Here is a 24,275-nt window from a genome sequence, read left to right on the forward strand (position 1 = left end):
TGAGAGTGCATGTGAGTGTGTGAGACAGTGTGCGTGAGAGAGAGACTGTGAGAGAGTGTGAGAAATAATGTGGGTGAGTGTGTGAGAGTGCATGTTAGTGTGTGAGAGTGAGAGTACAATGTGAGTGAGTGTGTGAAAGTGCATGTGTGTGAGTGAGACAGTGTGTGAGTGAGTGAGAGTATGTGAGTCTGTGAGTGAGTGAGTGTGTGAGTGTGAGTGAGTGTGAGTGTGTGTGTGTGTGAGAGTGTGTGTGTGTGAGAGTGTGTGTGTGTGTGAGAGAGGGTATGTGAGAGCGTGAGTGTATGTGTGCATTTGAGTGTGTAAGAGAGTGCGTGAGAGAGTGTGAGAACAATATGAGTGATTGTGTGAGAGTGCATGTGCGTGTGTGAAAGAGAGTGTGTGAGTGAGTGTGTCAGAGTGTGTGTGAGTGTGTGTGGGAGAGTTAGATAGTGTGTGAGAGTGAGAGAATGTGAAAGAGGGTGTATGACAGTGTGTGTGTGTGTGTGTGAGAGTGAATGTGTTTGAGAGAGTGTATGCGTGTGTTAGTGTATGAGAGTGAATGTGAGAGAGTGCAAGTAAGAGTGGGTGAGAGCGTGTGAGAGCGAGTGTGTATCAGAGAGTGTATGAGAGAGTGTGTGTGAGAGCGAGTGTGCGTGTGTTTGTGTGTGAGAGTGCATGTGGGCGATAGCGAGTCTGCGTGAGTATGAGTGAGAGAGTGTGCGTGTGAGAGCAAGAGAGTGTGTGTGTGAGAGACAGTGTGTGAGTGAGTGTGTGTGAGAAAGAGTGAGAGTGCGTGTGTGAGAGTATGCATGTGAGAGGATGTGTGAGAGCAAGAGAGTGTGAGAGAGGGTGTGTGAGATAGTGTTTGTGAGAGAATGTATTCATGTGAGAGTGTGTTTGTGAGAGTGTGTGTGTTTGTGGGAATGAGTGAGAGAGAGAATGTGAGAGAGGTTATGTGAGAGGGAATGTGAGAGTATGTGTGTGAGTGAGTGTATGTGTGAGAGAGTGTGTCTGTTAGAGAGAGTGTGAGTGTGAGAACAATGTGATTGAGTGTGAGAGTGTATGTGAGTGTGTGAATGAGAGGGTTTATGAGAGAGTGTGCATGTGAGAGGGTGTGTGAGAGCAGAGAGCAAGAGTATGTGTGTAAGAGGGAGTGTGTCAGAGAATGTGTGTGAGATAGTGTTTGTGAGAGAACGTATGCGTGTAAGAGTGTGTGAGAGAATAAGAGAGGTTATTGAGAGAGGGTATGTGAGAGTATGTGTGTGAGAGAGTATGTGGGTGAGTGAGAGTGTATGTGTGAAAGAGGGTGTGTGTGTGAGAGTGTGTGTGAGTTTGTGAGAGTGTGTGAGGGAGGGTATGTGAGGGAGTATGTGTGTGAGAGAGTATGTGTTTGAGTGAGAGTGTATGTGTGAGAGTTTGTTAGAGAGTGTGAGAACAATGTGAGTGAGTGTGAGAGTGCATGTGAGTGTGAGAGAGTGTGTGTGAGAATGCATGAGTGTGAGTGAGTGTGTGTGTGAGAGAGGGTATGCGAGAGTGTGAGAGAATATGTGTGTTAGTGAGAGTTTATGTGTGAGAGAGGGTGTATTAGAGAGTGTGTGAGAGAGTGTGTGTGAGAGAGAGTGTGTGTGAGAGGATGCCTGAGAGAGCAAAGAGAGCAAGAGTATGTGTGTAAGAGAGTGTGCGAGAGAATGTGTGTGAGATAGTGTTTGCGAGAGAACGTATGCGTGTGAGACTGTGTGAGAGCGAAAGTGTGTTTGTGTGAGTGAGTGTGTGTAAGCGCGTGCGTGTGAGCATGTGCATGTGAAAGAGTGCATGTGAGAGTGTGAATGGAGAGTGAGTGTGTATGTGTGAGTGTGTGAGAGTGGGTGAGTGAGAAAGTTTCTGTGTGAGGGTTTTTGTGTGAGAGAGGGTATGAGAGTATGTGTGTAAGTTGTGGTGATATGCATCTCTGTATATACACAAGGGGTTAATGTAAATATACTACAACTAAGTAAACACTAGAGGGAGCACCAGAGACATCATGACATGCAGACATACAGCGAATGAACACATAGAATAGGACACGACCAATGGGCAGTCAAGACACCCAGAGGTGACACTACCACAAGGAGGCAACCCATATAAAAGGACAGGGTACACATGCTCTTTCTCTTTCCACAGGCAACACTTAGAGAGAAGGACAGGGGCAGATCGGAAGCATCACACCCACCGTGTGGCTTAGAGCAGACTGGTTAGTTAGCCTGAGTTACTATAGCAAGATTAGCAGGAGAGTCGAACTCAAGTAGGAGAATTGTTAACTGTTCAATGAATGTGCAAAACCTATCTCCAAGTCTGAACCTTCCTTTGTCAGAGCATACATCAAGGAAGCAGCTTATGCTACATGAAGAAGCATAACACAACATGGTACCAGTGAGTGCCTGTTGAATCTATATAGTTCAACTCAACATATCCGTGACTACCAGCAACAGCACCCAGGCAAGATGTTCGAGATTCCGGTTCCTCAGCAGCACAGGTACCACGGCAATCTCAGTGCCAACTGGCGTGCATTCAAGCAGGGATTAGAGATTTACATGGTAGCATCTGACCTAGATGGCGTGCCTATGCTGAGAAGATAAAGCTTTAATGTAAATATACTACAACTAAGTAAACACTAGAGGGAGCACCAGAGACATCATGACATGCAGACATACAGCTAATGAACATACAGAATAGGACATGACCAATGGGCAGTCAAGACACCCAGAGGTGACACTACCACAAGGGAGCAACCCATATAAAAGGACAGGGCTCACATGCTCTTTCTCTTTCCACAGGCGACACTTAGAAGGGCAGGGGCAGAGCAGAAGCATCACACCCACTGCATGGCTTAGAGCAGACTGGTTAGTTAGACTGTGTTACTATAGCAAGATTAGCAGGAGAGTCGAACTCAAGTCGGAGAATTGTTAACTGTTCAATGAATGTGTTAAACCTATCTCCAAGTCTGAACCTTCCTTTGTCAGAGCATACATCAAGGAAGCAGCTTATGCTACATGAAGAAGCATAACACAACATAAGTGAAAGTGTATATGTGAGAGAGTGTGTCTGTGTGTTACGGAGAATGTGTGTGAGAGTGTGTGAGAGAGTGAGAACAATGTGAGTGAGTGTGTGAGTGTGAGAGAGTGTGAGATAGGGTATATGAGAGAGTGTGTGAGAGAGTGTATGTGTGTGAGAGTGTGTGCATGTGTTAGTGTGTGTGTGAGTGTATGAGAGAGTGCATGTGAGTGTGAGAGCGAGTGTATGTGAGTGAGAGCGAGTGTGTCAGAGAGTGTGTGAGAGTGTGAAAGTCACTGTGAGAGAGTGCGTGTGAGAGTGTGAGAGCGTGTGTATATGGAAAGAATGGTAAGGTGAAGGAGCCTTCAATGGCAAGAGAAGTGGAGCTTCTAGTCAAGAGGAAGAAGGAAGCTTACGCAAGGTTGAGGAAGCAAGGATCTGGCACGGCTCTAGAGGGTTACAAGGTAGCCAGGAAGGAACTCAAAAATGGACTGAGGAGAGCTAGAAGGGGGCATGAAAAAGCCATGGCGGGAAGGATTAGGGAAAACCCCAAGGTGTTCTACACTTATGTGAGAAATAAGAGGATGATCAGAGTGAGAGTAGGGTCGATCAGGGATAGTGAAGGAAACTTGTGCCTAGAGTCTGAGGAGGTAGGGGAGTCCCTAAATGAATATTTTGCTTCAGTATTCACTAGAGGGACCTTGTTGCTCGTGAGAACAGCGTGAACCAGGTTAATAGGCTCAAACAGGTTGATATTAAGAAGGAGGATGTGCTGGAAATTTTGAAAAGCATCAGAATAGATAAGTCCCCTGGGCCTGACGGGATATACCTAAGGTTACTACGGGAAGCGAGGGAGGAGATTGCTGCAACGTTGGCGATGATCTTTGCGTCCTCACTCTCCACTGGAGTAGTACCGGATGATTAGAGGGAGGCGAATGTTGTTCCCCTGTTCAAAAAAGGGAATAGGGAAATCCCTGGGAATTACAGACCAGTCAGCCTTACATCTGTGGTGAGCAAAATAATGGAAAGGATTCTGAGAGATAGGATTTATGATTATTTAGAAAAACAGTTTGATTAAAAATAGTCAGCATGGGTTTGTGAGGGGCAGGTCATGCCTCACAAGCCTCACTGAATTCCTTGAGGATGTGACGAGACACATTGATGAAGGTCAGATTTCAGTAAGGAATTTGATACGGTTCCCCATGGTAGGCTCATTCAGAACGTTAGGGGGCATAGGATACAGGGAAATTTGGTTGGCTTGATACAGAATTGGCTGGCCGAAAGAAAACAGCGAGTGGTAGTGGATAGAACGTAATCCGCCTGGAGGTCGGTGACCAGTGGTGTCCCGCAGGGATCTGTTCTGGGACCTCTGCTCTTTGTGGTTTTTATAAATGTCTTGGATAAGGAAGTGGAAGGGTGGGTTAGTAAGTTTGCCGATGACATGGAGGTTGGTGGAGTTCTAGATAGTGTTGAGGGCTGTTGCAGTTTGCAACAGGACATTGACAGGATGCAGAGCTGGGCTGAGAAGTGGCAGATGGAGTTCAACCTAGATAAATGTGAAGTGATTCATTTTGGAAGGTCGAATTTGAATGCTGAATACAGGGTTAAAGGCAGGATTCTTGGAACTGTGGAGGAACAGATGGAACTTGGGGTCCACGTACATAGATCCCTCAAAGTTACCACCCAGGTTGATAGGGTTGATAAGAAGGCGCATGGTGTGTTGGCTTTCATTAACAGGGGGATTGAGTTTAAGAACCGCGAGGTTTTGCTGCAGCTTTATAAAACCCTGGTTAGATCACACTTGGAATATTGTGTCCAGTTCTGGTTGCCTCATTGTAGGAAGGATGTGGATGCTTTGGAGAGGGTACAGATGAGATTTACCGGGATGCTGTCTGGACTGGACGGCATGTCTTATGAAGAAAGGTTGAGGGAGCTAGGGCTTTTCTCACTGGAGCGATGAAGGAAGAGAGGTGACTTGATAAAGGATAGCCAGAGACTTTTCCCAGGGCGGAAATGGCTGTCACGAGGGGACATAATTTTAAGGTGATTGGAGGAAGGTATAGGGGAGATGTCAGAGGTAGGTTCTTTACACAGAGAGTGGTGGGTGCATGGAATGCACTGCCAGCGGAGGTGGTGGAGTCAGTCATTAGGGACATTTAAGCGACTCTTGGACAGGCACATGGACAGCAGTAAGTTGAAGGGGTGTCGGTTAGGTTTATCTTAGATTAGGATAAATGGTCAGCACAACATTGTGGGCCGTAGGGCCTGTACTGTGCTGTACTGTTCTATGGTCTATGTGTGAGAGTGTAAGTGTGTGTGAGTTTGTGTGAGTGAGAGTGAGAATGTGTATATGTGTGAGAGTGTTAGTGTGTGTGAGAGTGTATGTGAGTGTGTGAGAGAGAGTGTGAGAGTGTGTGTGTGTGAGGGTATGAGAGTGTGTCAGTGTGAGAGAGTGTGAGAGTGTCTGTGAGAGTGTGTGTGAGAGTGTGTGTGAGAGTGTGTGTGTGTGAGAGTGTGTGAGAATGTATGTGCGAGAGTTTGTGCGAGAGATTGTGTGTGAGAAATTGTGTATGAGAGGGAGAGTGTGTGAAAGTGAGAGAGTGTGAGAGATAGTGTGAGAGATAGTGTGTGAGGGAGGGTGTGTATGAGAGTGAGAGAGGGAGAGTGTGTGTGAGGGTGAGAGTGTGAGAGAGAGTGAGGGAATGAATGTGTGAGAGGGAGAGTGTGAGAGAGGAAGTAATGGCAGCTAGTCAGATGCATGTTTACCTCGACAGCAGCCTTGGCATGCTGGTACTCCGTGTCGGGCGAGAGATGCCGCTGACCTGTGGTAAATTCATCCGCCCAGGCCTCTGCCTTCTGCTCTGGAGTCTGAGGATAAGGAGAGAGGGAGTCAGACAGAGAGAAAGAGAGAGAGGTGGGTAAAGATAAACACCCGGCTGGTGAAGGAGCAACCCAGACCCTTTCCACATCAGTTCAGGCCCCTCCACCCCCAACCCTACCCAGGATCCCCCATCGGACTGCCCAGGGCAGTTTCAAGGTCACTCAGGGCCAAGAGAGGGGAGGGAGGGGAGTATCGAGCCGAGCAGGGCCAGACCGGCAAGGCTGCGCCTACCTGCTCCAACTCTTGGGCGAACCCAGCGGCCCAGCGCTTGGCTTTGGCCTCCCCTCGGCCAGCACAGACAGACGGCCGGTCGTCCTCGAATGTCAGCTGACCCTCGCCAACCCGTCGCAGGAACTGGACAAACTGGGAGACACAGGGAGGCGAGGCGGACAGAAAGAGACAACAGTGAGGCATGGAAACTATCTTCACCCCATCCCCCACCACCCCATCCCCACCCCCGGGCCATCCCTCCATCTCTCTCTCTGTCTCGCTCCCTCTCTCTTTCCCCTCCCCCAATCCCCTCTCTCCCCCATCCTCCCTGTCTCCCCCTCTCCCTCCCTCTCTACTTCCTCTCTCCCTCTCTCACCCCTCCCTCTCTATCCCCTCTCTAACCCCATCCCCTTCTCTCTCCCTCTCCCTACCTCTCTCCCTCCCCCCTCTCTCTCCCATTGACTCTCCCGAATCCCTCTCTCCCGCTGACTCTCTCTCCCTCCCCAGGCAAGGCTCAAATTGCACCTCTGGCTTGAGTTCACTTAACTCGATTTATACCACCCAACCCACTGCGAGGTCGCAACTTCAATGCACACTGACAGGAGAGGTGTTCTGCCAACACCACCCACTCAGTGTGAATCCAGGGAGAGCCTGTACAGCCCCAGGAACCCCCCCACCCACCCTCTCCAACCTATCAGTGGCCTCCAGTCCCTGGCTCACCTCTGAACCTTCCAGCTTGGGGTCATTGATCTTCTCCAGAAACTCACTGGCAGCCAGCCGCAGCTCTTCCTCTGGGCGGTATTCCTCCGTCCTGTGTCCAGGGAGCACAGGAAGATCCCACATCAGACACTTGTCTTCACCAGGTTGTCGGGGGGTGAGGGTGTCAGGGGGATTGGGGGAAGACGTGGGGGAGCAGCTTACAATACAATGCTCCCTTTGGAAAAGGGAAATCTGACAAAGGGAGAACATGATAATCCTCCAACCCACTTATAATAATCTTCATTATTGCCACAAGTAGGTTTACATTAACACTGCAATGAAGTTATTGTGAAAAGCCCCTAGTCGTCACATTCCGCCGCCTGTTCGGGTACACAGAGGGAGAATTCAGAATGTCCAAATTACCTAACAGCACGTCTCTCGGGACTTGTGGGAGGAAACCGGAGCACCCGGAGGAAACCCACGCAGACACGGGGAGAACATGCAGACTCCACACAGACAGTGACCTTAGCGGGAATCGAATCCGGGACCCTGGCGCTGTGAAGCAACAGCGCTAACCACTGTGCTACCGTGCCGCCCATATCCATTCGGCATCGAGCACTCCCAGGAACAAGTACAATACAGAGCTCCCACGCAAAAAAGGGAGATCAGACAAAGGGAGAGCATGTCCCACCCACTTTATACCCAGTGTCAGCATCGAGCACGCCCAGGAACAGTAACTATCGAGAGCTCCCTCTGAGAAAGGGGAACCTGACAAGGGGAGAGCATGATAACCCTCCTATAGTCCCACCTACTATATACCCAGTGTCAACATCGAGAACTGCCAGGGACAGCTACAATACAGAGCTCTGTCTACATTGCCACCTACTCACAACGTACCATTTGGCTTCCTGAGCACTTTCGAGCTCATGCTCGCCCAGCCACAGTTTCTCCTCTGTCTGTTCCAGGTATTCCTGAGCCCACTTGGCTGGGCAGGTGGCTTCAGGGTCTGCGGGGGGTGGGGGGGGGGGGGGGGGGCGGCAGGAAAAAGGTCAAAGTGGAAAGATTGAGAGGGCAAAGTGTATGCTTGCCAATACTGTCAGCCGCTCGCCCACAATGATCAGCCTCCCCCTCCCTAATGCCACCCACCTACCTGCCGCCTCAGCGAGGAACTCCCGGGACCAATCAGCTTCGCTGTAGCCTCGTGATGTGTCGACGGTGGGTTCGGAAGCCAGGAACTCCTCCGCCCAACTTCCAGAAATAGCCAGGTCTGCCACTCCAGGGGCTAGAGAGAGACAGAGACAGGGAAACAGAGAGAGAGAGAGAGAGAAAGAGAGACAGTCAGAGAGTCAGAGAGATAGAGAGAGAAAAAGAGAGATGGGGGAAGGAGAGACGGGGAAGGGGAGAGAGACGGAGAGGGAGAGGGAGACTGGGAGGGAGAGAGAGAGAGAGACGGGATGGGAGAGAGAGAGAGACGGGGAGAGAAAGACAGGGGGGGAGAGAGAGACAGACGGGGCGAGAGAGACGGGAGAGAGAGAGAGATGGGAAAGAGAGAGACGGGAAAGAGAGAGAGACCGGGAGAGAGAGAGAGAGACCGGGAGAGAGAGAGAGAGACCGGGAGAGAGAGAAAGACGGGGAGTGTGAAACACGGAGCGAGAGATGAGAGAGAGAGATACGGACAGGGACGGAGAGAGAGACGGGGATAGAGAGCGCGACATGTAGGGAGTGAGAGATGGGTAGGCAGAAAGAGAGATGGGTAGGGAGATAAAGGGATGGGGAGGGAAAGAGATGGGGAGGGAGTTAGAGAGAGACGGGGAAAGAGAGAGACACGGAGAGAGAGAGAGAGACATATAGGAGTGAGAGACGGGTAGGGAGAGAGAGAGGTGGGCAGAGAGGGACGGAGAGAGAGGGACAGGTAAGGAGAGAGAGGGGCGGGGAGAAAGAGAGAGAGACGCGGAGGAAGAGAGAGAGAGAGACGAGGAAGGGGAGACAGAGACACGGAGGGGGAGACAGAAACAGGGAGGGGAAGGCAGAGATGGGGAAGGGAGAGAGAGACGAGGAGGGAGTGACAGGGAGGGAGAGAGACAAGAGAGAAAGAGACGGGTAGGGAGAGAGATGGAAGAGAGATGGAGGGAGAGTCGGGGAGAAAGAGACAGGGAGTGAAAGAGAGACGGGGAGTGAGAGATGGGGAGAGAAAGAAAGAGAGATGGGGAAAGAGAGCGAAACGGGTAGGGAGACAGGGAGGGAGAGAGACGGGTAGGGAGAGAGAGCGAGACGGGGAGAGAGAGTGACGGGGAGAGAGAGTGACGGGGAGAGAGCGAGACGGGGAGAGAGCGAGACGGGGAGAGAGCGAGACGGGGAGAGAGCGAGACAGGTAGGGAGTGAGAGATGGGTAGGGAGAGAGAGAGGAACGGAGAAAGAGACGGGGAGGGAGAGAGGGACGGGGAGGGAGAGAGAGGGACGGGGAGGGAGAGTGATGGGGAGCGAGATAGAGAGAGACGGGGAGAGAGAGCGAGGCGGGGAGAGAGAACGAGACAGGTAGGGAGTGAGAGATGGGTAGGGAGAGAGAGGCGGGGAGAGAGGGACGGAGAAAGAGACAGGAGGGAGAGAGAGACAGGGTTGGGAGAGGGAGGGACGGGGAGGGAGAGAGATGGGGAGGGAGATAGAGAGAGAGAGGTGGGGAGAGAGAGCGAGATGAGGAGGGAGGACAGGTCAGGAGAGAGAGAAAGACGGGGAGAGAGGAGGAGAGACAGAGATCGGGAGTGAGAAAGAGTGAGAGAGATGGGGGGGTGAGAGAAGGGAAGAGGGATATACGGGGAGAGGGAGACAGCGATGGAGGGGGGAGAGACAGCGAGGGAGGAGAGAGTGACAGCGAGGGTGGAGAGACAGCGAGAGGGGGAGGGAGGGAGGGAGTGGGACAGCAAGGGAGGGAGAGAGACAGTGAGGGAGGGAGGGAGAGAGACAGTGAGGGAAGGAGGGAGAGAGATGGCGAGGGAGGGAGAGAAAGACAGCGAGTGAGGGTGAGAGAGACAGCAACCGAGGGAGAGAGAGACAGCGAGGGAGAGAGATAGACAGCGAGGGAGGGAGGGACAGCGAGGAAAGAAAGGCGAGACAGCCAGGGAGGGAGAGACAGCGAGAGAGGGAAAGACAGCGAGGAAGAGAGAGAGAGACAGCGAGGGAGAGAGAGACAGCGAGGGAGAGAGAGGCAGAGTGGGGAGGGAGGGAGGGAGAGACAGTGAAGGGAGGGAGGCAGAGACAGGGAGAGAGAGCAAGGGAGAGAGAGAGAGAAAAAGCAAGGGGGGAGAGAGAGAGCCAGGGCGAGAGTGCCAGGGAGGCAGAGACACGGAGGGAGGAATGGAGGGACAGAGAGAGGGAGGTAAGGGACAGAGAGTGGGAGGACAGGAGGGGCAGAGGTCAGGAGGGACAGAGGGGTGGAGGGAGAGGGATGGAACAGAGAAGGCAAAAAATAAAATACCCAAAGGTTAGGATAACACCTTTCTCTGGAGGGATATAATCCCCTCCCCCATATGGACCCACACCGACCTCCCCCCCCCCCCCCCACCCCCCGCTCACTGACCCCCTTCTCCCAAATCGACCCCACCCCTCACCGACCCCCTCCTCCCACACCAATCCCCATCTCCCAAACCGACTCCACCACTCACCGACCCCTCCTCCCACACCAACACCCCCACCATCCCACCCTGGCTCATGTGCCGCCACCTTAAAAAAGGGAGACCATTCAGGCCATCGAACCTGCTCCACCATTCATTACAACCCTGGCTGATCTTAGGCTACAACTCCATTTTGCTGCACTCCCCACGTACCATATACCCGCGGGAACAATCTCCCAGCTTCCACCCTTTCAGACCCCCTTCACAATCTTCTTTCGATGAGGTTGCCCCTCGTTCTCCCAAACTCCAGAGGAACCCGAGCCCATTCACTCAAATGCCAACAACTTTGTCCCAGGGAGCACTCAAGTGACACTTCGATGTAACCGCACCCCCCACCCTCCCCAACGCGAGTAAGTCTTTTCCTAAATGTGGGGACCCAAAACTGTGGATGGTACTCCAGATGTGGTTTCACCAAAAACTTGTCCAATTGGAGTGAGACTTATTTATTCTTGTCCTCCAATCTCCTCACAATGGCGAGTTTGCACATCGAGGGTTTAACCACCTCTACTCCCACCCTCTCTTGGTCAGCGTACCTCGCTGAGGGCCAAACCGGAGACTGGAGTTCTCGATTTCCTGCATTTCAGCCAGGAGGTCGTCCATCTTGAAGGTGTTAGGGGCGCGGGAAAGGAGAGGGCCATTCTGTTCTGTTAGGAACTCTGAGACGAGCTGGAAGAGAGAGGGGGGGGAGAGACAGAGAGGGGGAGAGACAGAGAGGGAGAGAGACAGAGAGAGATGGGGAGAGACAGAGAGGGGGGGGGGGAGAGATGGGGGGGAGAGATGGGGGGAGAGAGAAAGAGAGAGAGAAAGAGAAAAGCAATTAGACTCTGCACAATAACAGAAGGTTATCCAGAAGGCTAGGGCTGGCCACAAGCAGATATCCCCTACCCCCACCTCCCATCCTTCCCCTCAAAAGGCCGAATGATGTCAAGCTTTCCCCCGGCGCATTGACCATTCCCGTTCTCCTTACCTCTTCTTCCTTGCCTGTTCCAAGCGGCAGAGAGATCTGGAAGAGAGAGCGAGAAATATGGGTTAGCGGACACCGGGACATATATCGGCCGTTCCTTCACTGTCACTGAATCAGAATCCTGGAATCCCTTCCCTAACAGCACCATGGATGTACCGACACCACACAGGGACTGTCGCGGGTTCAAGATGGTGGATCGCCCACTACCTTCTCAAGGGGCAATAAGGAATGGGCAATAAAATAATGGGACCCCAGCCAGTGATTCCCACTTCTCATGAATGAATATTTTTTAAAAACATGTACCCATATAGGAGCTGACCTGTAGACAAAGAGCAGAGTATCTCCAACTGTACCGGGGCTCTTGGCGAGTCCGCAGCCGGAGTACTTCTCAGTTTCAGGCTCCATACGTACAGAGGAACGTACTTGAACTAGAAGCCATTCCGAGAAGGTAGACTGAGCTGATTCCAGGGATTGGGGGGGAATGGTTTGTTGACCAGAGGGGGGGCTGAGGTTCACTGAATATATTCAAGGCTGAGTTCGGGAGATTTTTGATTGACGAGGGGAGTTGAGGATTACAGGGGAAGAGACAGGAGAATGGAGTTAAGGCAATGCTCTGATCAATCGAATGGCGTCCTCGAACTTCTAATCCAAATGTTTGTTTGTGGAGATGCTGTTCGGATACCGGATCAGACCCTAACTATTGTTCGGATACCAGATCAGACCCCGACTATTGTTCGGATACCGGATCAGACCCAGACTATTGTTCGGATACCGGATCAGACCCCGACTATTGTTCGGATACCGGATCAGACCCCGACTATTGTTCGGATACCGGATCAGACCCCGACTATTGTTCGGATACCGGATCAGACCCCGACTATTGTTCGGATACCGGATCAGACCCCGACTATTGTTCGGATACCGGATCAGACCCCGACTATTGTTCGGATACCGGATCAGACCCCGACTATTGTTCGGATACCGGATCAGACCCCGACTATTGTTCGGATACCGGATCAGACCCCGACTATTGTTCGGATACCGGATCAGACCCCGACTATTGTTCGGATACCGGATCAGACCCCGACTATTGTTCGGATACCGGATCAGACCCCGACTATTGTTCGGATACCGGATCAGACCCCGACTATTGTTTGGATACCGGATCAGACCCCGACTATTGTTTGGATACCGGATCAGACCCCGACTATTGTTCGGATACCGGATCAGACCCCGACTATTGTTCGGATACCGGATCAGACCCCGACTATTGTTCGGATACCGGATCAGACCCCGACTATTGTTCGGATACCGGATCAGACCCTGACTATTGTTCGGATACCGGATCAGACCCCGACTATTGTTCGGATACCGGATCAGACCCTGACTATTGTTCGGATACCGGATCAGACCCTGACTATTGTTCGGATACCGGATCAGACCCTGACTATTGTTCGGATACCGGATCAGACCCTGACTATTGTTCGGATACCGGATCAGACCCTGACTATTGTTCGGATACCGGATCAGACCCTGACTATTGTTCGGATACCGGATCAGACCCCGACTATTGTTCGGATACCGGATCAGACCCCAACCGGATCAGGCCCCAACTATTGTTCAGATACCGGATCAGACCCGACTATTGTTCGGATACCGGTCGAGAACCTCAAACAATTTTTTTTCAATTTGTAAAACTGTGAGGAAAGGATACTTTACCCCAGGAGTGATGACCTATCTGATCAATAGGTACCTTTTATTGTAAAATGACTTAAACACAGAATTAACCATATTAACATCAAAAAAATAATTTACAATTCACGGTAACTACAGTTCTTAAATAAAAGGGAAACAGAGCGGCAAGGTGGGGCCAGTGGTTAGCATTGCCACTGAGGACCCAGGTTCGATCCCGGCCCAAGTTTGCACATTCTCCTAGTGTCTGCATGGGTCTCACCCCCACAACCCAAAAGATGGGCAGGGTAGGTGAATTGGCCATGCTAAATTGCACCTTAATTGGAAAAAATGAATTGGGTAATAAAAGTCACAAATATTAACTCACTATCGACACCTGCCACTATATATATTCCAATTAAGCAACCCGATACAGTTCAAAATCCATTCATAAATAAAGTTAGCAATCAGAGCTACTTGAACCCTGAAAATCAAGACTCAAATCTTGTGGCAAAACTGCCAACAACTACAGACAGACCTGGCTCCTCCCATTAATTACATCATTTGTATCCCACGAAGCTGTCCCATGACCTGCTTAGTTTTTTTTTAATTTAGAGTACCCAATCAACCTACCCAGCACATCCTTTGGGTTGTGGGAGTGAGACCCATGCAGGCACGGGGAGAATGTGCAAACTCCACACGGACAGTGACCCGGGGCCGGGATCGAACGCCGGTCCAGTTAGGACTAAACACCATCCCTCAAATTATCCACAGTCCAGGGAACTGTCCAAATATGAATACTATTCCATTACCCAGCCAGAAGTAAACGAGTAAATGGCCTCATTGTTACGATACCATAACTGCAGCTTTAGCAGACTCACTGCCTGTATGTATTTCAGCCCAAGGCTTTTAAAAACATCAATATGGCAAAATATAAAATATAATATGACAATTTCTTATAGTCATTACAATGCACTGTACTGTATCAGAGAGACGGGGTGAGAGCAAGGGAGAGACAGAGAGAGAGAGACAGAGAGTGAGGCAGAGAGATAGATAGAGAGAGAGAGAGACAGAGACAGCGAGAGAGACAGGGAGAGAGAGAGACAGCAAGAGACAGAAAAACAGAAAAAGGGAAATGGAGAGAGATAAGTATAAAAAGGCAGAGCGGGCATAAGATTTTGATCATTTTAATAAAGAATGAAAGGTGGGAGGGAGAGAGTGGGCAAAGAGAGACATAGAGCAGCATTTTCCAACGAGAACACAGTCTCACCTCGGAAACCCCTGCACCCCCCGGCCATGGAGAAACACCGATGCCCTCCTGACGCAGTCCCTTGTCACGTGTGAAATGCGTCGTCAGCTTCATCAGGGGGTTCGAACCCCCACACTCCGTCTCCACCAGATCGCGCATCGCCATGGTGACAGCTATGGGGAAGTGTACAAACACAACTTAATTTTAAAACAACCTCCATTTGACACAGCGAGGTGTTGTTTTCCTCCATATCGTTGTTGAAGCAACGATTGAGAGGGTATGGTCTGTTTTTTTATTCAATATAATTTTCCTGTCAAGGTGGCATTAATGTTGTGCGCTGTCGTGATTGTGCCAAGAACTATCTTAAAAAGTGAAATCGGGCCCATTGATGTCTTCTTTAGGTTTGCTCCAGAAATTTGGTTCTTTTACGCTATTGGTCTGCATGCAGATCGGAATAAATTGGGGGGCTGAGTTATTTGTTGGATTTACCCACAGGGCTCTCTATGATTGATTGGATCACCCTGCGGTTGTGGGGTGCGGTGGGGGGGCAGTGTTGGGGAAGGTTCCCATGATTGTTTGGCCTGCCCTGGGGTAGCTTTAACAGGCTGCATCGACCCAGCCACTCTCCCCGATTGGCTGTATTGTCCTGCAGTGGCTTGGTGATTGGCTGGAATGTCCTTGGAGGGTCTCCCACTCTTTGATTGGCTAGGTCTCCCTGTGGGGCCATCTCCCATTGGCTGGATGACACGGGGGATCCCTCTGATTGGTTAGACATCCCTGGGAGGCTCTCTGTGATTGGCCAGATAGTTATCTCTCACTCTGCGATTGGCTGGACTGCCCTGAGGGGAGACGGTCTCTAAATAAGTGGCTGGACCTTTCTTTGTGATTCTCTGGACAGCCCTGAATGGAGGCTATCTCTCTCTCTGTGATTGGCTGGACAGTCCTGAGGGAAGGCTATCTCTCTCTCTGTGATTGGCTGGACAGTCCTGGGGGGTGGGGGGGGATCACTGAGTGGCTGGCTCCCCTCCCCCACCTCTGCAGCAGTGCCCCTGGGGTCGGGGGGGGGGGGGGGAGGGTGCGTGAGATGCTGCCTCCGGGCCTCTCTCAATGGGGAGTGGACCCCAGTGTATCATCTCTTCAGTGGATCACATCTCCAGCAGATCCCTGATCCAGGTGGTCTCCACATGATGGGTCCCCAATCCAATGGATACCCCTCTAGTGGAGCCCCTAATAGATCCCCTCTCATGGTTCCTCATTCTCCAGTAGATCCACATTTAGTGGATCCCCCTTCTCCAATAGACGCCAACCCATCCAGTGCCCCCTCTCTAGGAAATCACCCTTCTAGAGAGTTCCCTGTCTTGTGGATCCCCCTTTCACAACAGGTGGTCCTCTTCTCCAGTAGATCCCCCATCCAGTTGATCCCCATCTCCAATAGATCTCATACCAGGTGGTCCCCCTCTCCATTAGATCCCCCATCCAGTCGATCCCTATCTTCAATAGACCCCCACTCCAGTGGATCCCATCATCCAGTGATTCCCCCTTGTCACTGGATTCACGCTCCAATTGATCCCTCCATCCAGTAGTTCCCACTCGCTAGTGGATCACGCTCTCCAATAGATCACTGAATCCAGTAGTCCCCCCTCTCATTCGATCAAAGGGCAGCACGGTAGCACAGTTGCTTCACAGCTCCAGGGTCCCAGGCTCGATTCTCGGCTTAGGTTACTGTCTGTGCGGAGTCGGTACTTTCTCCCCGTGTCTGCGTGGGTTTCCTCCGGTGCTCCGGTTATCTCCTACAGTCCAAAGATGTGCAGGTTAGGTGGTCTGGCCATTCTAAATTGCCCCTAGTGTCCAAAATTGTTAGGTGGGGTTACGGGGATAGGGTTGAGGCGTGGGCTTAAGTGGGGTGCTCTTTCCAAGGGCCGGTGCAGACTCAATGGGCCGAACGGCCTCCTTCTGCACTGTAAATTCTATGATTATCCAGTGGATTTCCCTCTCCAATGGATCCCTCAATCAAATGGACCCACTTTCCAACTCCCTCCACCCAGTGGATCCCCCTGCCCAGTAGGACCCCGACAATTGATCCCGTACCAGTAGATCCCCCTCAGTGGATCCCACCCTTTTAGCAACTGGATTGGTCGGCCACTCTTCCTTAAACCAACCCCTCCCCCACCTCCAAATGGGGACATTACCTCCACCTCCACCTCCTCCTCCTCCTCCGGCCTTCACCCGATCCCCTCCTCCCCTATCCACGGCATCAAAGACCGGGACCAACATCGTTCCTCCTCCCACCGCCCCAGCCAATCGCGGCGCCCCCTGGACTGACGGACAGGCGCCTCCACCACTGGCACGCGCCGACCACCTGAAGGCCCCGCCCCCCAATTCGCAACCCGCCTTCATTCTCCGATTCGCCAATCAGAAGGTGGAGGTCAGTGACTCACCAATGGGAGACGACAGTGACTGGCCCCGCCCACGTGGGAGACGGGGTAGCCGGCGCCAGTCAGAGGCGCGGAGGATTGCGTTGCATGCGCGCGCACCTCCAGGCTCCGTGACGGCTGGATGGAGAAGCCAGCTGTGAGACGAACGGCCCAGCCCACCAGCCAGCTCTGGGCCAATCCCGGCGGTTCCGCCCACCAATCAAAGGCCCGGCAAACCGGACCCGCCTCCAACCGTCATTCCCATCTGCGACTGACGGCGGCGGAGACCACTCAGCGACGGAGAAGGGCGGAAGGACGGAGTCGCCCCGCGCTTACCCAATCAGATCCGACCGAGGTTACCACGTGAGGGTCGAATGTGGACGGCGAGCCCCACCGCCCTTGGAGAGCCGGCGTGAAAACGTCATCGCGTCTTGATGGACGTGGGGTGAAGCGACCACTCCGAGGAGGGTAGGCGGGACCAGGAGAGGAAGGGACAAAATGGCAGAAAATCGATAATCCTAGAATTTACAGTGCAGAGGGAGGCCATTAGGCCAATCGATGAACTCCATGTGGGACCTTATCAGAAGCTGTGCTGAAGACCATGTAGACTATGTCAAATGCATTTTCCTTATCTACACACCTGGTCACTGTCGAAAAATTCAATCAAGTTGGTCAGACATGACCTCCCCTTAACAAAAACATGCTGACTGTTTTGATTAATTTCCAAATGCAGATTAATTCTGACTCTCAGAATTGCTTCCAATAGTTCCCCGCCACTGAGGTTAGACTGACAGGCCTGTAGTTTCCTGGTTTGTCCCTTTCTCCCTTCCCTTCTTGAATAATGGCGATCCTCTAGCCCTCAGGTCAGAAAGGAATTGAAAGTTATTGCCAGCCCCCTGCTATTTCCTCCCTTTCCTCAGCAGCCTGGGATACATTTCATCCGGCCCTGGAGATTAGTCTATCTTTAAGCCAGTGAAATCACTCAGAACCTCCTTTCTGCCTATGTTAGTCTCTTTAATTTTATTACAATCCTCCCTGATTTCTATCCCCACATTGTCCCTCTCACAGGTGAACACCGACACAAAGTATTCATTTAGAACCATGCTTACATCCCCCACCTCCAGACACAAATTCCCAATGTGGTAATTAATGGGCCTAGTCTTTCCCTAGTTATCTTTAATCATTAATGTATTTGTAAAACAATTTGACTTCCTACAGTGCAGAAGAAGACCATTCGGCCCATCGAGTCTAGACCGCTGAAAGAGTGCCCTATCTCGGTCCACTCCCTCGTTACCCCCGCCTAACGTTTGCACACTAATGGGCAATTTAGCATGGCCAATCCACCTGACCTGCACATCATTGGACTGTTGGAAGAAACCAGAGCACCCAGAGGAAACCCACACAGACATGGGGAGAATTTGCAAACTCCACACGGACAGTGACCCGGGGCCAGGATCGAACACGGGCCCTCGGTGCCATGAGGCAGCATTGCTAACCACCGTGCCGCCCAAGAATATTTATTAAGGAAAAAAATGACAAAAGACTAATATATACTATGACACATAATTAGTCAATGAGTCATAGGCCGATCGTGTCCACACCAACCATCAAACACCGAACTATTGTAATCCCATTTTCCAGCACTTGATCCATTGCCTTGTGTGCTGTGGCATTTCAAGTGCACATCTAAATACAGTTTTATAACCTGCCTGCTTACCATTGGCTGGGGGCTAATGACAATCCCACAATCCTGTGGGAGTATGAGCTTCCCCAATGAGGGGGTGGAGAAATCATTAGCAGAATCCCTGTATAAATAAAGCTGGCCAGTTTGGAACCAGAAGGAAGGAGTGAGCAGCAAGCGAAGTTACTGCTGCTGGTGTGTGTATATATATGTTATTGCAAATAAATGTTATTTCTTTGTATCCTTAAAACTCGTGCTGGATTCTTCGTGGCCCTCACAAAACTAAGTTGTGAGGGGTTCCCGTCTCTACCACTCTTTCAGGCAGTGAGTTCCAGATTCCAACCACCCTCTGGGCGAAAAATATTTCCTCTCATCTTCTCAAAATCTTCTGCCCCTTACCTTAAATCTATATCCCCTGGTTACGGTAGCACAGTGGTTAGCACTGTTGCTTCACAGCGCCAGGGATCCGGGTTTGATTGCCACTTGGGTCACTGTCTGTGTGGAGTCTGCACGTTCTCCCCGTGTCTGCGTGGGTTTCCTCCGGGTGCTTCATTTCCCTCCCACAAGTCCCGAAAGATGTGCTTGTTAGGTGAATTGGACATTCTGAATTCTCTGTGTACCCGAACAGGCAACTAGGGGATTTTCACAGTAGAAGTTACAATGTAAGTTGCAATGTAAGTCTACTTGTGATGCTAATAAATTTTCTAATTATTGACCCCTCTACTAGGGGGAAAAGTACCTTCCTGTTGTTGCTCGTTTTAGCCTTAGTTTAATTGCTCTTGTTCTGTCACCTTTGCTCTTGAGTCGGCAGGTATCTTTCTGATATCGCCACGTGGTTCAACTCCGAGTAATGATGAATAATCCAACACACCGCTTAGTAAGCGTTAAATCAACGCTCATTTATTATGTACAGCAATTAGTACTTATACATTAATTCTACTTCTAAGCTACTTCCTACAACTAACAGGCCAATACCTAACTTTGGAAATGGCCCACCAGGTCAGGGAAACGAATGGCCTTTCGGATGGGGTCTGAGCCTGCGGGATTCAAAGCTGGTACAGGTCGATAGTCAGGAGTGCCTATCTCGTAGCGAGCGTTGGAGTAAGACTTACGTTTCTCACGGCTGTTGCAGAGGGTCTCGAAGGGTGCGGAGAGGAGAAGAAGGGTCGATTTGAACTTGGCCCCTATTCTTATAGTCCCCGGGGGCTTCCCGCCTCTCGGGGCGGACCTTGTACCTGGTTCCAAGTGATTGGACTTGGTCCCAATCACTAGTTTGGATATTCTCCAATGCTGGAGCGATTCCTTGATCGAGGGGTGGTCGTTTATCTCTCTTTGTGTCAGCTCCTGCTGGCGCCGAAAGGTCTGGGTCGGCTTTGTGTGTCTATTTTGTATCAATTGTTCCTGGGGATTGCTGATTAATATGCAGATAGCTGGGGTGTTGTTATGTTGATGGCTGCAGGTATCGATTCGGTCTGGCTTCCCCAAAGACGAATACACTGTTTTACCTGCAGCTGTCTGTTTGAGTCCTGTTGGCTGATTTTCCCATCAGCCTCTTCCGTTCGCCATTTTAAATCGGGGTTTGGCCATTCTAATCGGGAGTCAGCCATTTTACATGGCTACACTGTCCAGCCGGAAAAGTACCTTCCTGTGCAGCCTATCTATGTCCCTCATAAGTTTATACACCTCAATCAGGTCCCCCGTCAGCCTTCTCTGCTCAAGGCAAAACAACCCCAGCCTATCCAATCTCTCATGATAGCTGAAATGATCCAGCCCAGGCAACATCCTGGTGAATCTTCTCTGCACCCTCTGTGGTGCAATCACTTCCTTTCTGTAGTGTGGTGACCTGAACTTTACACAGTACTCCAGCTGGGGCCTAACCATTTTATATAGCTCCAGCATCTAGGGCTTCCACTGTTTTGAGCCCTCGGTATCTGCCATAAGTCTCTCTTTTTTCCCTGGATATCCCTTGACATCCAGGGTTTTCTGGACTTGTTGCTCCCATCCTTATGATTCACTTCCGTGGGAATGTTGGCCCTGAGAAGTGGCAGATGGAGTTTAACCCTGAAAAGTGTGAGGTTGTCCATTTTGGAAGGACAAATATGAATGCGGAATACAGGGTTAACGGTAGAGTTCTTGGCAATGTGGAGGAGCAGAGAGATCTTGGGGTCTATATTCATACATCTTTGAAAGTTGCCACTCAAGTGGATAGAGCTGTGAAGAAGGCCGATGGTGTGCTCGCGTTCATTAACAGAGGGATTGAATTTAAGAGCCGTGAGGTGATGATGAAGCTGTACAAAACTTTGGTAAGGCCACATTTAGAGTACTGTGTACAGTTCTGGTCGCCTCATTTTAGGAAGGATGTGGAAGCTTTGGAAAAGGTGCAAAGGAGATTTACCAGGATGTTGCCTGGAATGGAGAGGAGATCTTACAAGGAAAGGTTGAGGGTGCTGGGCCTTTTCTCATTAGAACGGAGAAGGATGAGGGGCGACTTGATAGAGATTTATAAAATGATCAGGGGAATAGATAGAGTAGACAGTCAGAGACCTTTTCCCCGGGTGGAACAAACCATTACAAGGGTACATAAATTTAAGGTGAAAGGTGGAAGATATAGGAGGGATGTCAAAGGTAGGTTCTTTACCCAGAGAGTAGTGGGGGCATGGAATGCACTGCCTGTGGAAGTAGTCGAGTCGGAAACATTAGGGACCTTCAAGCGACTATTGGATAGGTACATGGATTACGGTAGAATGCTGGGGTGTAGATTAATTTGTTCTTAATCTAGGACAAAAGTTTGGCACAACATCGTGGCCTGAAGGGCCTGTTCTATGCTGTATTTTCTATGTTCTATGTTCTATTATTACACTATATTGTGCTTGAGGTGCTGTTACCCACAGGGCTACAGACCAAGAGGTGGGAGGTGAAATTAGACAGAATAGTTCTTTCTTGGAACATGAGAATTAGGACAGGAATGGGAATTTTAGCGTCTTGAACCTGCTCCACCGTTCAAGATGATCATGGCTGATCATGGCCTCAACTCCACCATCCTGTCTAAAATCTTTAAATTTACTCACTGGCCGAGCATCCACCACACTCTGCGGCAGCGAGTTCCACAGATTCACAACCCTTTGGAATAAATATTTTCTCCTTGTGGTAGTATGCATTAGGGGTCATGTGGGACTGTGAAGCCGTGATGCCATTGGCTGACAGATCCCGGGTCCTGGTTGGCTGTTGATCTCTAGCTCCGCCCTGAAGGTGGAGTATAAGAACCAGGAGTTCTCCCTGCAGCTCCAGTCTGTTGCTGAACTGCGGGGAACAGGTCACGCTTAATAAAGCCTCATCGACTTCATCTCTATTCGTCTCTCGTAAGTCATTGTGCGCTACAATTTATTAAGCGTGCTTAAAGGACTATGGAGCTCAGGATCGTCCCGGAATGCCTGAGGATCAGCCCCCACGCAGTGAACTCAGCAGCAATTTTTAAACACTGGCAGACTTGTTTCGAAGGCTACCTCCGAACGGCCCCCGGCCGGATCACAGAAGACCAGAAACTGCAGGTCCTGCATTCGAGGGTAAGCCCGGAAATTTTCCCTCTCATAGAAGACGCAGAGGATTTCCAGACGGCGTTTGCAGCACTAAAGAGTGTCTACGTTCGCCCAGTGAACCAGGTCTACGCACGCTACCAACTTGCAACGAGACGGCAAAGTCCCGGAGAATCGCTAGACGAATTCTACGCCGCGCTGCTAATTTTGGGACGGGCCTGCAGCTGCCCGCCGGTAAACACGGCTGAACACACGGACATGTTAATTCGCGATGCGTTTGTGGCAGGTATGAACTCTCCCCAAATCCGCCAAAGACTGTTAGAAAAAGAGTCGCTAGGACTCTCAGAGGCACGGGCCCTTGCAGCTTCCCTAGATGGGGCCGCGCAAAACGCCCGCGCGTACGGCCCCGACCGCGTGGAAGCCCCTTGGGCTCCGTGGACCCCCGTCGCGACAAACCCCCCCCCCTCTCACAGACTTGCGCGGTTAAAGCGCCAGATCATCCCGGGGGGGCCGGCTGCTATTTCTGCGGCCAGGCGAAACACCCCCGGCAGCGCTGCCCGGCCCGCACAGCGATTTGCAAGAGCTGCGGCAAAAAGGGCCATTTCGCGGCTGTGTGCCGGTCCCGGGGGGTCGCCGCTGTCCCCGGAGAAGAAAGAGTCCAGCGCATCCCAAACGCTCCCCAACCCCCCCAGCCATGTGCGACCCGCAGGCGCCGCCATTTTGGGTCCGGGCCACCACGAGGGGAGGATGGGCGCCGCCATCTTTTGACCCCCCCAGCCATGCGCGATGCATGGGGGTGGCCATTTTGTCCACCCCCGCCACCATCTTGGGACCCCCCAGCCATGTGCGATGCATGGGGGCGGCCATTTTGTTCACCCCGCCGCCATCTTGGATGACAACAATGGACCCCAGCATCGACTGCTCCACGGGGTTCAAAGAAGATGCTGAGGCACTGCGACCACGTCTGGCCTCGGTGACGCTGGACCAAGCATGGCCCCGGACGCTCCAGACGACGACAACAACGGTGCTGATCAACGGACACGAGACACCATGCCTGATCGACTCCGGGAGCACAGAAAGCTTCATCCACCCCGACACGGTAAGACGCTGTTTTCTGACCATCCGTCCCAGTACGCAAAAGATTTCCCTAGCTGCAGGATCCCACTCCGTACAGATCAAAGGGTTCTGCATAGTGACCCTAACGGTGCAAGGGAGGGAGTTTAAAAACTACAGGCTCTACGTCCTTCCCCAACTCTGCGCGCCCACATTACTGGGATTAGACTTCCAGTGCAACCTGCAGAGCCTAACATTCAAATTCGGCGGCCCAATACCCCCACTCACTATCTGCGGCCTTGCAACCCTCAAAGTTGAACCCCCATCCTTGTTTGCAAACCTCACCCCGGATTGCAAACCCGTCGCCACTACGAGCAGACGGTACAGCGCCCAGGACCGGACATTTATTCGGTCCGAAGTCCAGCGGTTGCTGAAGGAAGGCATAATCCAGGCCAGCAATAGTCCCTGGAGAGCACAGGTGGTAGTAGTAAAGACAGGGGAGAAGCAAAGGATGGTCATAGACTATAGCCAGACCATCAACAGGTACACACAGCTAGACACGTACCCTCTCCCCCGCATATCCGACATGGTCAATCGGATTGCCCAATATAAGGTCTTCTCCACCGTGGACCTCAAGTCCGCCTACCACCAGCTCCCCATCCGCCCAAGTGACCGCAAGTACACAGCCTTCGAGGCAGACGGGCGACTATACCACTTCCTAAGGGTCCCATTTGGCGTCACAAACGGGGTCTCGGTCTTCCAACGGGAGATGGACTGAATGGTTGATCAACACGGGTTGCAAGCCACGTTCCCGTATCTCGACAACGTAACCATCTGCGGCCACGATCAGCAGGACCACAACGCCAACCTCCAAAAATTCCTCCAGACCGCTAAAGCCTTGAACCTCACATACAACGAGGACAAGTGCGTGTTTAGCACAAATCGGCTAGCCATCTTGGGATATGTAGTGCACAATGGGATAATAGGCCCCAACCCCGAACGCATGCGCCCCCTCATGTAATTTCCCCTCCCCCACTGCTCCAAAGCCCTGAAACGCTGCCTGGGGTTCTTTTCATATTACGCCCAGTGGGTCCCCCAGTACGCAGACAAGGCCCGCCCCCTAATACAGACCACTACCTTCCCCCTGTCGACAGAGGCTCGCCAGGCCTTCAGCCGCATCAAAGCGGATATCACAAAGGCCACGATGCGCGCCATCGACGAG

At 51.5% G+C, this 24,275-nt stretch overlaps 1 protein-coding gene across 1 annotated transcript in view; it reads right to left on the reverse strand.

Annotated features, from left to right (window-relative positions):
- Positions 1-16,646, reverse strand: part of pex5 (peroxisomal biogenesis factor 5) — a 43,207-nt gene extending 26,561 nt beyond the window's left edge. Inside the window, 9 exon segments of the mRNA XM_072478675.1 lie at positions 5,797-5,898; positions 6,143-6,274; positions 6,842-6,932; positions 7,718-7,826; positions 7,971-8,102; positions 11,022-11,154; positions 11,456-11,491; positions 14,394-14,545; positions 16,562-16,646. Coding sequence (XP_072334776.1) covers positions 5,797-5,898; positions 6,143-6,274; positions 6,842-6,932; positions 7,718-7,826; positions 7,971-8,102; positions 11,022-11,154; positions 11,456-11,491; positions 14,394-14,545; positions 16,562-16,646 — 972 coding nt within the window.
- Positions 16,647-24,275: the final 7,629 nt, after the last annotated feature.

Source organism: Scyliorhinus torazame, chromosome 16 (assembly GCF_047496885.1).
Source record: "Scyliorhinus torazame isolate Kashiwa2021f chromosome 16, sScyTor2.1, whole genome shotgun sequence".
NCBI classification, from domain to species: domain Eukaryota; kingdom Metazoa; phylum Chordata; class Chondrichthyes; order Carcharhiniformes; family Scyliorhinidae; genus Scyliorhinus; species Scyliorhinus torazame.